The sequence below is a fragment of the Nematolebias whitei genome, chromosome 12 (assembly GCF_014905685.2).
Source record: "Nematolebias whitei isolate Nwh7 chromosome 12, NemWhi1, whole genome shotgun sequence".
NCBI lineage: Eukaryota > Metazoa > Chordata > Actinopteri > Cyprinodontiformes > Rivulidae > Nematolebias > Nematolebias whitei.
Window position 1 is genome coordinate 22,709,611 of NC_056509.1, and position 14,235 is coordinate 22,723,845.

The following is a 14,235-nucleotide window of genomic DNA, read 5'->3' on the forward strand; positions in this document are numbered from 1 at the left end:
TTCCAGATGGCTAGGCCTCAGACTGACGAAGCCTCTTGGATGAGGGGCGAAACGTTTCTTTTTAACAAAAAAACGAAGTCCAGATGACATGATTCAACCTTTTTTGTTGTTATATACCTGGATGACTGAGAAAACAAAACTTTGTGTTTTTGAAACCATTAGTGAAAAGGCCAGACTTCAGGGGTATCTGAGGCAGGCTTGAAACACAAGAGTCAGGGTGGCTTCTGGGTAATACCAGATGGCTAGGCCTCAGACTGACGAAGCCTCTTGGATGAGGGGCGAAACGTTTCTTTTTAACAAAAAAACGAAGTCCAGATGACATGATTCAACCTTTTTTGTTACAAAATGATAAAATATTTGCTTTCTTTTTGTTTTGTGTTTGACTTTAATAGCTTAGTTCACACATGGGCTGCTTTTTATTAAAAAGTGTTTTTGTACTCTTTCGGTAATTTATAATCTGTCACACAGAATCAGCTGTGACAACCGTGCTGTTAAGAGTGATGATGCTCCACACGCCAACTAAACTCTGTGACTACCTCTGTTGGCTGCTCAGAGGAGAGGTGGGTCAGCTTTGACCTCATTCTGCTCAGATACTGTCACATCAAGTACACAATGATTTTTGAATATTTGAAGGGTGCTAAAGTACAAAGTACACAAATTCCAATTGTTTTTGTGACTAGCAGTTTGGAAAGAAGCTGCCATTTTTTACGGGCACTTGCTAATAAATAGTTGCTAACATTACCACAATGTGGCTGTAATCCATCAAGGTGTACAAAACGAAAACCACAGTCATGGATGATTTACAGCTTTACAACCAGAACATGTGTCGGCTATCCGAATAAGGAAAAGCACATGTCTGTGCCCCCTTACAACCTCTACTCCTTTAAAAAGGTTTCTCAGTGGCTGAACTTGCAGTAGAAAATACTCAACGCATGTCTTCACGTCAACCATTTTCAATCAAAAATATGAAACATGCAAAGGTCCTAAATGATAAAACAATTGCTATTATTAATGTTCTGTATTTTTCAACAAAATAAGAAACAACAGTGGTGGGAACTGCTAATCTGCTAACAGCTAATAGCAAAACTACTTTTTTGTTTAGAGGATTAGCATTTTAGATAATTTTGAAAACTGTGAGCAAAATTAGCTTCCATTAGGCACGCTAAGATGCACATGACATGTGACAACAAGTGACTGGTCAACGCAGCAGCAGCAAGCTGAAGGAACGCTATTGGCTTACTACATGTACACATGACAAGCCTTGATTAGTTGATGAAGCTTCATTTGGATGGAGATGAAGGCACATGACAGAGACTGAGTGACGTCGTCTAAGAGGTTAGCGGTTTAGCATTAGTGAAGCAGCTCTTTTAGTTAACGAAATATGGGTTAGCAAAGCTAACTTTTTGGTTAGAACAACCACCACTGACAAGCAGTTTGCTGTTGCGCCAACACTTGAGCTCTAGTAATTTGGACTACTAAGTAATTAAATTCAATTCAATTTCTTTCATCTATCCATCCATTTTCTTCCGCTTGTATTATATTTCAATTTATATTTCAATTTATTTCTGTTGGTCTTTGTACTGTTTGTTTGTTTTTACACACTATTATCTGATATGTTTCTTGTTGTAAAGTGTCATTGGGCATCCTGAAGGGCGCTTTTTAAATAAAATGATTATTATTGTTATTATCTGGGGTCAGGTCGCGGGGATAGCAACCTAAGTAGGGAGTACCAGACTTCCCTCTCCCCAGCCACTTGGGTCAGCTCCTCCGGGGGAATACCAAGACGTTCTCAGGCCAGCCGAGAAACATAGTCCCTCCAGCGTGTCCTGGGTCTTCCTCTGGGTCTCCTACCGTTGGGACGTGTCTGGAACCCCTCACCAGGGAGGTGTCCAGGAGGCATCCTAACCAGATGCCCGAGCCACCTCAACTGGCTCCTCTTGACGTGGAGAAGCAGCGGCTCTACGCCAAGTCCCTCCTGGATGACCGAGCTAAGAGAGAATCCAGACACCCTGTAGAGAAAACTCATTTCGGCCACTTGTATCCGTGATCTCGTTCTTTCGGACACAACCCAAAGCTCATGACCATAGATGAGGGTAGGAACGTAGATCGACCGGTAAATTGAGAGCTTCGCTTTTTTACTCAGCTCTCTCTTCACCACGACAGACCAGTACAGCGCCCGCTTTACTGCAGATGGCGCACTTATCCACCTATCACCCATCTCTTGCCCCATTTTTCCCTCATTTGTGAACAAGACCCCAAGATACTAAAACTCCTCCACTTGGGGCAGGACCTCGTCCCTGTCCCAGAGAGGACACTCTACCCTTTTCCAGCTCAAGACCATGGCCTCAGATTTGGAAGCACTGATCCTCATCGTGGTCACTTTACACTCGGCTGCGAACTGCTCCAGCGAAAGCTGTAGATCACGACCTGATAAAGCAAATAGCAAATATCTAAAAAAGTTAAATCTGGTCCTCTGGACATTCAAAAAAAAAAAAAAAAAAAAGCAAATCAACAAAAAAAAAAATGTAGAAACGTTTCGTCTCTCATCCGAGAGACTTCCTCAGTCTGAGGAGCTGTATTCAGCTCAGTCTCTTAAATAGCACCTTCTCAGAGTGGATCAACCAGTTTTGCTGCTGACAACCAAAACCAGCTGCTCTCATGCTCAAGAAGGACCATCAGCCTAACAATGGATCATTAGCACACTGATGGCTGTTTACTGTTCACAGAGGGCTGAGTGATACTAGCAATCACAGCATTGTAAGAGGGGGACAGTTGAACCCGGAGGCCTCCACCCCTGTTTAATGATGGACGGTTTCTTTTCACAAAGATGGCCTCCTTTACTCCTCTCTCAAACCATTGTTCCTCTCTGTCCAGGATGTGAACATCTTCATCCCTGAAAGAGTGACCGCTGGCCTGGAGATGAGTGTAGACCGCAGAGTCCTGGCCTGATGATGTTGATCTTCTTTGTGAAAAGAAACCGTCCATCATTAAACAGGGGTGGAGGCCTCCGGGTTCAACTGTCCCCCTCTTACAATGCTGTGATTGCTAGTATCACTCAGCCCTCTGTGAGTAGTAAACAGCCATCAGTGTGCTAATGATCCATTGTTAGGCTGATGGTCCTTCTTGAGCATGTGATCAGTTGGTTTTGGTTGTCAGCAGCAAAACTGGTTGATCCACCCTGAGAAGGTGCTATTTAAGAGACTGAGCTGAATACAGCTCCTCAGACTGAGGAAGTCTCTCGTATGAGAGACGAAACTTTTCTACATTTTTTTTTGTTTATTTGTTTGCTTTTTTTTTTTTTTTTTTGAATGTCCAGAGGACCAGATTTAACTTTTTTAGATTTTTCTACCTGGATTATTGAGCATGCATCAGGACAAATAGCAAATAGCATCATCTGCAATAAAGCAGAGACGCGATCCTAAGGCCACCAAAAAGGATCCCCTTCACATCTTGGCTGCACCTAGAAATTCTGTCCATAAAAGTTATGAACAGAATTGGTGACAAAGGGCAACCATGGCAGAGTCCAACTCTCACCGGGAACAAGCCCGACTTACCGCTGGTAATGCAGACCAAGCTGTGACACCGGTCGTACAGGGCCCTAACAGCCTTTATCAAAGGACCTGGTACCCCATACTCCTGGAGTACCCCCCCCCCCCCCCCCCACCCCCACAAGGTTCCCTGAGGGACGCAGTTGAACACCTTCTCAAAGTCCACAAAGCACATGTAGACTGGTTGGGCAGACTCCCATTCACCCTCCAGGACCCTGCTGAGGGTGTAGGTTTCAATTCAGTTTCAATTCAGCTTATTTATATAGCACCAAGTCACAACAGAAGTCATCTCAGGGCACTGAACAGAAACATTCATATTCAACATTATTTATCCAAGGTAGGGTAACACAGATCAAGCTGTAAATGCTTTTAGATTCTTAAGAACAAGTTCATATTTTATGTTAACAGAAGTGTGGGAGGTAAACTTCCACTGAAATCAGTGACTAATTAAAGCAGAAAAGCTGCAGAAAGAAATCTGGACATTTGTGTCAACGTCCAGCTGATGATAGACTTTTTTTCTTCTCAACAGAGCAGTATTAGAAAGCCCACTGCTAAATCTGATGTTTGATTCAGCTGCTTTGTAAGGAGTGTTGAAATATTGAAGATGTTATGTGATAGTCAAATTCTTGCTTTCCAGCATGAAACAGATGTTTTCCCTCAGTTCTCTGTTGCGTATCTGTGAGTGTTTGAAGGGTGGGGATGAACGCTTGTAACATTATCAATATTTCAATTGTCAAGTGACTGAAAAAGGTTTTTTATTGTTAGTTTGAATGGCCATCCCTAATATTAAGCCTATCTAGGTTATGACAGATTCAAATAGTTCAATTTTGCCCTTTTCCGAACCTCCACAGATAAATTTGATTTTTTTAACTTCAAATACAAAGTAAGTCACAACCATTCCTATCACACTGCTTAAAGTAAACTGGGTTTTTGAGTTTTTTTTTTTAAATCAATGACTGATCCATTGAGGCAAAAAAAGAAGGAGAAAACAGGATGTGGTGACGACGAAGAATTACAAACATATCCAAAAAAATTCAATCTGGTTGAATTTGATCTGGTTGACCAGATTGAACTTTTTTGGATTTTTCTACCTGGATTATTGAGCATGCATCAGGAAATTACAAACATACTGCACATTTTGCAAATTTTAAGAGTAAATTGAAGCAAGTTTTAGTATATTTTGTTAAGCAAATCTGTTGATTTGCAAGCTGATATATTTAAGTCTGCATCTGCCAGTGACTCATGTCGTCAAGGGACAGATACTATCTGACATCTTATCTGTGTTTGTTGTGGAATGAGCTTGATTTAAAACAGATCAAGTCACTGTCATGACAGCGGGGACCTGATCTTTGGAATTTAGTGGAAAGACATTGATAAGAAAATAGACAAGTTTTTTTTTTCACAACGGAAGAGAAGTTGTGCTTATTTTTAATTACATTAAAAAATGTGGCTGCATTGTGAGCAGCTTTACCAAAATGACCAAAATGAGTACAAATATTGTATTTAATAAAACCTGAATTTATCTTTTAAATGTTACCTCATTGATTAATTCACCCTCACACTGAAACGAGTTACATTCAATTGTACAACTGTTGCTTTGACAGTGTCCGTCCATGTTATAAGCGACAGCGTCGAGCTCAAAGCTGCAAAGTTTTCCACCACCGAACAGTTAAGGACAATGAAAAGAGAGAACAAGGTTCAACACAGAGTGACGTTTCAGAAAGTTACCTTCTTCGTCTGTATTTGTGATAAGCTATAGCGGTTATATGCCTAGGGAGAGAAAATGGTAAGATTTATTATTATTGCTTTTCTTTTTGGTTTTTCCTCATTTGGAAATAGGATATCACTATTACCATCAACAGTAACATTTCCTTCTCAAAATTACAAATACTTTTTTTGGTCACAATTCAATTCAATTCAAAAATACTTTATTAATCCCAAAGGGAAATTAAGTGTTGTTGTAGCTCATCATCCTGGTTTTATTCAAGAGTTGTTATAGATGCTGATAGCTGTGGGATCTCCTGCAGCAAATCCGAAGAATCTGGCCACGGATACGATCCATCCACTGGATTCAGCTTGCTGTCAGATCCGGCGGGCCTCTCGGTCCTCCTGGGCAGCAGGAATGCCCGAAAGCTCCTCGTCACCACGGACAGAGGCTGAAGGTACCGGGGGATGATCCCGGTTCTCCCGCTGTCACAAGCTGAGTTTCCCACCAACTCCAGGATCTCGGCGCTTAGGTACTCGAGCACCACTGCCAAGTTGACGGCAGTTCGTCCACGGTGCCTCCTTTTCAACTCATTTGAGATTTGGGGCTGTAGCTGAGGTACATGAGCTTTGAATCATCCAACCCTAAAATCTGCGATGAGCACTATTAGCCGACACCGAGGGAGAACAAATTATTCTTCGACTCAGGTGAGACAATGTGTAGCACCTAACTGTAGCATTTAGGAGCAAATTATTAAGATCATTTCACACCACTGATTCCAGCTCTTTCTATGCATGAATCTGCTGAGAAGTAGCTGGTGAAAGAAGAATCTGTTAAAAAAAATCCTTTGAGGCTGTAAAAGTCTGACCTTCTGCTCTCCAGCATCATAAAACTCTAATTAAATAAAGAAAGCTTCATTACAGGAGTTCAGCTCATAAATAATGATCTGGCTTTAACGTGTTTAAAGTTTTATGCCCGTTCTGGAGCTAATTGGTGGGTCTTTCGGTCGCGTGTGTGAACACACACTTCTGCAGACTGACGTGTGACCTCCTGATGAACCACACAAAAAAATTCCTCCCTCCTTCACTCCCACCTCCCACACTTCAAATCTGAGAGAAGTCACTACGAGGTCAACTTCAGGGAAGATTATTTTGTTTTTAACTCTGTTGCTGTCACTTAACGCTTTTCTTCCTCTTTCCGCCCTCCTCTCATCTTTCTTCCGCTCCCCCGGCTCGCCTCTGGGGTGAACATCTCTGCTCGGAAGTAAAGATTACTGACTCCCTATGAATTAAACATGAATCAACGTATTCTCCGACTAACGAGCGGCCTGTTGCAAAAGCCTGGCTTCACAGAGGCGAGCCCCTCGTGTCACTGCAGCTGCTGATCACATGCTTTGTGGGGTGAGGAGCAGGAGTTTCAGCCAAGTTTAGAAATGATGGAGCTCTGACAGAGAAAGACCAGGAGCGTTGGATCTCACCTGAGAGAGGAGCTTATTTTTATCATCCTCCAGTATCCGCACCTTGGTCTCCAGCTGTCTGATGTAGGTGGAGGAGGAATCTGGAGGAGAAAACAGGGGAGGAGAAGTGATTAGCATTTCAAAGACCTCAAGTGAGAAAGTGGTCAGTGAGGCATAAGGACCACATAGGGCTCCAAAAGCAGTTGTGCAAATCCAAAAACTATCATTATAATAATAACGCTGTAGAAGAGCATTCCACAAATATAGATTTTTACATCACGGGGTTTGTCTATTTTTTATTAAAATGGAGTTAAAGGTACAACAAAACTGTGATATTTAAAACTAACGACCGATTTTTGTTCAATAAAAAAAACACAGATGCTTTTTAGTGTTGAATTTGAAAGAAGCTTTAACTCGTGGATAACTTGATGTAAAGTCGCTGTGACCAAAACGTGTGAGATGTTGATGTTAGTTTTGCTGTCAAACTACTTGTGAATTCAAAAGTCCCAAAATATCCATATTTTTATACAAATTACATAAACACGCTGCAAATCCTGGTGCGTTTGAAACTAAAAGCTGCATACATTTGTTGCTCATTAGTGGTGGTTTAAATCTACTTCAGTGGAGTTCTGTGAAAAGATTATCTAGTAAAGATAGTTCATTGAACTACCTCAGAGAGAAATATTTTAATACGGACTAATGAGCTAAAGGCTAGTCAATGTGAAACCAGGACCAGGATTTCATTGGTGCTCAACTGCTCAAATACACAAAATGTTGTAGCGGTTCATATAAACACTTTAAAAATCATTTTATAAACCTTTACACTGCCGTCAGTTTCCTATTACAAGGTCATTTGTACAAGAACTTAATGCAAGCACAAATAGCAGGGGCAGCTAGCTGTAGCACTTCCAGCTGGAATATTATAACATTTCTGCTAAAATGTAACATGTAAAGTGAAATTGGTAGCTTTGTAAAAGCTTTAAAAAATAGCATTCAAACAAGCCACAATAACATTTTTGAGATTAGAACTGTTTTAAGACACAATAAAATTTTGTCTCGGTCTCACTCAGGCTAGCTGTTAGCTCGGCTAACTAGCCCTCACCTATTTTGATACGTTCGGTTCCAAATGTACAGATGTTTGTAATCTTTCCAGAGCCGCATTTCATAAAATCGAAACTTTAAGTGCCTGTTAATGTTCTCACTTATCAATTTAACAACTAAACGTTTAAGCCACACATGGGCAACATATGGCTCATGGGCCAAAAGTGGCCCTTGGACAGTCTCTACAAGGCCCCCACTACAGTTAAATGAAAAAACAAACAAACTTTAAAATAATTAATGAATATTTATTTTTTATCCAAAGACTTTTATGGACAGGCAACAGCTCAGTAATTCATTGCCCGGATGAGGTTACTGGGGCCCCACTCTGGAGCTAGGCCTGGGGGAGGGGCTCATCAGCGAGCACCTGGTGACAGGGTCTCTACTCATGGGGCCTGGTCAGGCTCAGCCTGAAGGAGCAACATGAGTTTGCCTTCCTGTGGACCCACCACCTGCAGGAGGGGCCATATGTTGGGTGCATGACGCCATGGGCAGTGACCGAAGGCGGGGGGGCCTTTGAGCTCCTGGCTTACCAAAGCTGGCTCGGCGGTTGCAATGAGTTTCCTCTGCAGGGTAGCTGGACTCTCCCTTAGAGACAGGGTGAGAAGTTCAGTTATCAGGGAGAGACTCTGAGTAGAACCGCTGCTCCTCCACATCGAGAGGAGCCAGTTGAGGTGGTTCGGGTATCTTATGCTTCAAGCATGTCCGACTGGGAGGAGACCCCGGGGAAGACCCAGGACACGCTGGAGAGACTATGTCTCTAGGTTGACTTGGGACCACCTTGGGGTCCTCCCAGAAGTGCTGGAAAAGGTGGCTGTGGAAAGAGATGTCTGGACCTCCCTGCTCAAGCTGCTGCCCCTGTGACCTGACGTCAGAACAAGAAGATGATGGATGGGTGGATGGATGGATGGATGGATGGAAGGATGGATGGATGGATGGATGGATGGAAGGATGGATGGATGGATGGATGGATGGATGGATGGATGGATGGATGGATATGTATTTTATCAATGAAACTTAAGGAAGTCTAAATTAAAATTATTGGGTCCACATCTAAGAGTTTTGAACCAAGATAGGTCAGGACTTTTTTCTTTGCCTGGTGACTCATTGTTTGTGTTTCCTGAACTTGACTAAACCAAAAGCAAACTACTTCTACTAACACTTTATTATTTTAAGATAACCAATATTTTGTCACAAGAGCAAGTTTAGAGATTGCATGTCTTATTATAGTACTTCTAACAGGTATCAGGGAGAAATATTTGACCAAGCATGCAAGCTGTGCTACATCTTATAGGAATTGGAAAAAAAAACTGAAAATGTTTTCCAGATTATGTGCCTGAAAGAAAATGTATTTTCTAACTCCCTTTGATTGCTTTAAAAGCTTGATATGGCCCTCTGGAAACAAAATGTCACCCACCTATGATTTAAGCACTAAATTTCAGCCTTTTTGGAGAATACTTCTAGGATACCGTTCCACATCTCTTACAAAGTTTATGTACAGATTAAAGTTCTTGTAACCTGATGTCAAAAGTCAAACACTTACCCAACAAGCAGCTTGTTTCACTTATATTTATTAAACTCACTGGAGTCCTTTTCTCATGCCATTTGTTCTGCATCAAACATGATATGACTGACGTCTGGCAAACTAGTGATGGACTATGTCTTGATGCATGCTCAATAATCCAGGTAGAAAGATCTAAGTCAGGTCAGATAGTGCTGGACTACTTCACAGTTTCACACAACCATCCTGACACTGATGCAACATTCTGGGCATCAGGTCTGCAGAGTTCAAGCCAGATACATGAGCTGCACGAGGGAACGAGGCGCAGTTTGACTCAGTAGGTGGCACAGAGCCTGTTATCAAAAAAGACGTGTTTAATTTAGACATCAAAGCAGACTTTCATGGTAGGAACCAAAAAGGAGGACACCGCTGCATATACAACTTCATTTCTCTTTGTTTTCTAGGTGGAGCCGCAGGAACCTTTGGTTTGGAGCTATTACAAAGCAAATGGAGACGATTTACTGCTGAAAATAAAATGCTGCAGTAAAGTTTAAAGAAATTTGCTCCAACAGTGAGGGAACATTGTTTATTCTTAAATGATCCTCACTAAATTAACCAATTTATAACATTCCCTTGGTGTACTTAACTAGAGGGCGCTACTGAACAGAAACCAATCACCAAAACACAATCTGTCTTTAGCCTTACATTAGAGCACGCTATGTGCTATAAAATAAAGATAACTCCTTGCACGATGGCTTAAAGTCTTAAAATAGATTAAATAAAGAGGTTTCCACAATTCTTAAAGAATAAAAAATAATTTAACAAGCACAATAGATCCAAAACAACAACAAAAAATCAGCTCAAGCCGTGCACATTTGTGTTGAGCTTCTTGACGTTTTACGAGAGCACCTTTTAGCCAACGCTTGGACATCTACAAGAGCAGGTTGGAGTGACCAGAGCTGGTAATCCTCTCTAACTGCCTTGTGACCCTCTAATCCTCATTCATCTGCTGGCCTGACCTGCAGCCAAATCTCAAGCCGATTAGGATGAAGGTTCCTCAGCTTTTAGTCATCACCAGCGCACTATAAAAAAGAAAGACGCCTCCAAAAGAGTTGGTAAACAAGACATTTTCAATACCTTCTTTTCCCTCAGCGAGTTGTTTGACTGCTGAGCTGTGATAAACAACTAATTCTCCATCCTCACTTGATTTATTCCTATTTCTAATCCCATTTAATGACAATTAAGGCATGCAACCAAATCTAGTTATTTATGTATTTTTATTTGGACGGAAACACTAAGAAATAATCTGGTATGAAGAAATCTGTAAACACGAGTCGCCTCTTTAAAGCCCACAGCGCTCTCTCTCTCTCCCTCCCTCAATGCCATTCCCCAAACATAAGCCTTTGATTGAGTTACAGGCGGCTAAATCTCAGAGACCATAACTTCAATCAGCGTTACACGTAATGTGGATGGTGGCACAGCAGTGCCGTGGTTAGCACTGCCACAGTCACAGCAGTGCACATCCTGATTCAACACATCCTGATTCAACACATCCTGATTCAACACATCCTGATTCAACCTTTGGCTCAAGCCTTCCTGTGTGGCGTTTGGTAATAAGGTAGCAACAAACCAGCTGCTTATATCTGAAGTGCAGCATTCATTTATTTAAAAATATACATATTTTTGTATAGGGAAAATATAAAGTCCACATTTAAACTCACTGTTAAAACGTTCTTCAGTGTTATGAACATCATAGTTGGAGCATGCAACTTTTTGTAAATAACTAGTAAAATGTGACAGCTAAAAAAAAAAAGGTTTATTAGTATTTGATCTGGCTGCAGATGCCGCCCAATCTGTCCACCCAGACTCGGCTGGCCTCTTGGTTCCCCCAGGCTTTAGTACCGTCTGAATGCCAAGCAGAACTCCTCCCAGAGCGATGGCCACTCCTCCCAGCAGTCTGCCGAGCTCCTCGTCCTTCGGCTGTCATGTGCCTATATACAGTGTTTCTCCTAATTCACTTGCCTTGGCAGGGCGCTCATAAGTTCCCTGATTTTTATCGGGGAGGCGGGGGGACGTCTGTTGCGCGCTGTTTGTATCAACAGTTTTTGAGCGCGTGTGGGGGGGTTCAGCGTGTGGTAACCAGAGTGGCCTATGTAGCAGCGTATCTGTATTATGTACCGCTAGCTTAGCGCTACATCAGTGCCGGCAGTTGTTGATGATGGTGAAGGCGCTCAGTTCTGTTGACAGGGCGGGGCGCCCTGCTTGTATAATGGTCAGGGAAACACTACTTACAGTGTACTAATAAGTTATGCTATCTGGTTAGCATGCTAACATGCCGTAAACCAAACCATCTATAGTTTGTAAACATTTAGTAACACAATAACTACCGGTAAGTATGTCACAAATAGTCCTGTGCTGTGCTACAGTGTTTTCTCCATTGGAGTATGCTATTCAAGCACTTTCAGTGAAGAATGTACCCAGTATGACAGTGACAAATTATCACAACTGTTTCAACTGGGATGTGGTATGGAGGCCTACGAAAAATGTATTGATCCAGACTAAATGAAACTTGCGTGCTGCCCAGAGCTAATATGATTATACATAACTGTCAGTTTCTTTTGGCCTTATCCTGTGAGTTAGACATACTGGGGAGGACTGGTGGATGAATGATTATGTGGCCTTTAAATACATGCAGATCTAAATGCCTGAGAGTCCTTAACATTTCTCAAAAGCACACATTGAGCCACAGGGAGACTGGAGCCATCAGACCCTCTTTACCACAGAGCTTCAGAGAATCATCCTGGTGGGAGAAGAGTCGGGCAATTAAACTGTTCCCTGGCTTTTATCCCTTCTATTCCCCCGGCTTCACATCTTCTGCTCTTCATCACTCCTCTGGAGAAAGAGCGGCAGATCACGTGGGGATTCGTCGTGGAGCCAAAATACGGTAATTACCTGGTTAGGCTCCGCTCTGCTTCTTTTCCTTTATATGCCACTACCGAGGGAGCTGCTGTTTTTAGTCATGTTCAACCTAAATGTGATAATATGAGTTTATAGTACAGTGAAATATATTAAACTCAGCAGTAAATTATGTACAAAGAAGCTTGTATTTACAGTGGGAGCGATTTTTACTGCTACAGCGTATAAGAGCGGTTGTAATTTTGAGTGTGAGCAGAAGACAAAAGGTGACGCAGAGAGTGGTGAGTCCATCCGTCTCCCAGCATGTCACTCTGTATCACTGCCACTGTGACCCACTTCCAGCCAACGCTCCCTCCTTAACTACACCCCACTCTCTTATTTCCCTTCATTTGCTGCAGAAAAGCTCAGCTGTAGGTGCTTGGTGGTGTGTAAAAAAGATAAACAACAAAGTTGGGCTAAATAAAACTTGGTTCTATACATTCGGGGTGACCTTTTGAAAAGGTCTTGACCTCCACTGGCCCTCCTTTGTTTACTGCAGGGCTCCAAAGCTTCCCATCCCCATCTGTCCATAACAGCTAATCAGCTAATCTCGCTCCTTCTGCACTCACCAAGTTAAATCCTTTTTGTCCCAGAAAGTTATAGCCCCTCTTCATGTGGAACCTTATTCCCCACCCCAATAAACAAATAAAACCGTAGAAAACAAAGCTACTTACAAGATTTATGCTTTATTACACAAACTAGACACAAGAAACAGAACATTAGTGGTTTCAATTAATCGGTTCCAAGTCATTCAGACATTTTAATGCCTGTGAAAAATGATGGAGAGCTAAAATGCATGAGCAATAAATGCCACCGCTGCAAGTTTTGACAGTAAATCAAGTAACTAAAAGATACATTCTCCTCGAGTCGAAGTTTCACAACATGTCACATTGCCATAGCAATTCATATAATCGTCTGAGCATATAGTGGTTATGTAAAATGTAGTGGCTGTGAATGAAAACGGAATAAAAGTAGATCACTTTTCTTCACGTTTAAACTCAGTGAACCGGCACTGCTACAATTCACGAACGTTTCCTTCACCTGAGGACATCGCTCCAACCGTCACTGCTGTTTGTCACGAGACACATCAGCAACACACCAAACACAAAATCAAAATACTAATAAAACAAGTTTTGTGTTATTTGACTCTGGCACTGTTGAAGGATGAATGGGTGGTACTGCAATGGTTGCAGGTAAAACCTTAGAACATCAACTATAAACTGTGCAGCACTATTGGGGCTAAACAATAACGTGGAAGAAAAAATACTGAAATCATTGTTTTGTTGTGAAATTTGTATCTGATAGCTGTAACAGTATTGTCACCCCCCACCCACTCACTATGAAAGCTTTGGTTGTTTTCACAAACAGTCAGGGCAAAGAAACTGTCCAGATGACCTGATTGACCATTATTGGATTTGGTACCTGGATGATTGAGCATGAACTTAGATGTCTTGAACCATTTTGGCTGTGGCTGCCTGCCTGGGAGGAGTTGAAGGGGGTATAGGACAGCCCCCAGAAACCATTTTATCACCAGCAAACTGGTTGGTCCACTAAAAGAGTGTACTGCTTAGTGGGGAAAACTGTTTACTTGAGACTCCTCAGACTGATGAAGCCCTCCGGATAGAGGGCGAAACATCTTTCCACAAAAAATAAACTGTCCAGATAACCTGATAGACCATTATTGGATTTTGTACCTGGATGATTGAGCATGAACTTTGAAATCAGGGCATAGTTAATGAATTTAGTATATGGTGTCAGATTTTGGCAAGAGATCTTTTGATCCCTGATGGTTGAGGGAAAGAGTCTTTGGATTTAGTTTGTTTACCAGTCACACCATCATCTGGAGAATTTGGGAGTTTGGAGTTTGAGTTTAAAGAAATAGTTCAGAGTTGTTTGAAGTGGGATTTTAAGGAAAGATTATGACAATTAATATCTTACCTCTTGTAGATAAAACAACTTAAATTTGGAGGAA

At 41.8% G+C, this 14,235-nt stretch overlaps 1 protein-coding gene across 1 annotated transcript in view; it reads right to left on the minus strand.

The window, feature by feature from the left end:
• The window catches only part of LOC119418063 (coiled-coil domain-containing protein 85C-B), a gene marked incomplete at its 5' end in the record, with an annotated part of 40,509 nt that extends 33,699 nt beyond the window's left edge, over positions 1-6,810 (minus strand). The window contains 1 exon segment of the mRNA XM_037685309.1: positions 6,731-6,810. Within this exon segment, the coding sequence (XP_037541237.1) occupies positions 6,731-6,810 (80 nt within the window).
• Between the last annotated feature and the right edge of the window lie 7,425 nt (positions 6,811-14,235).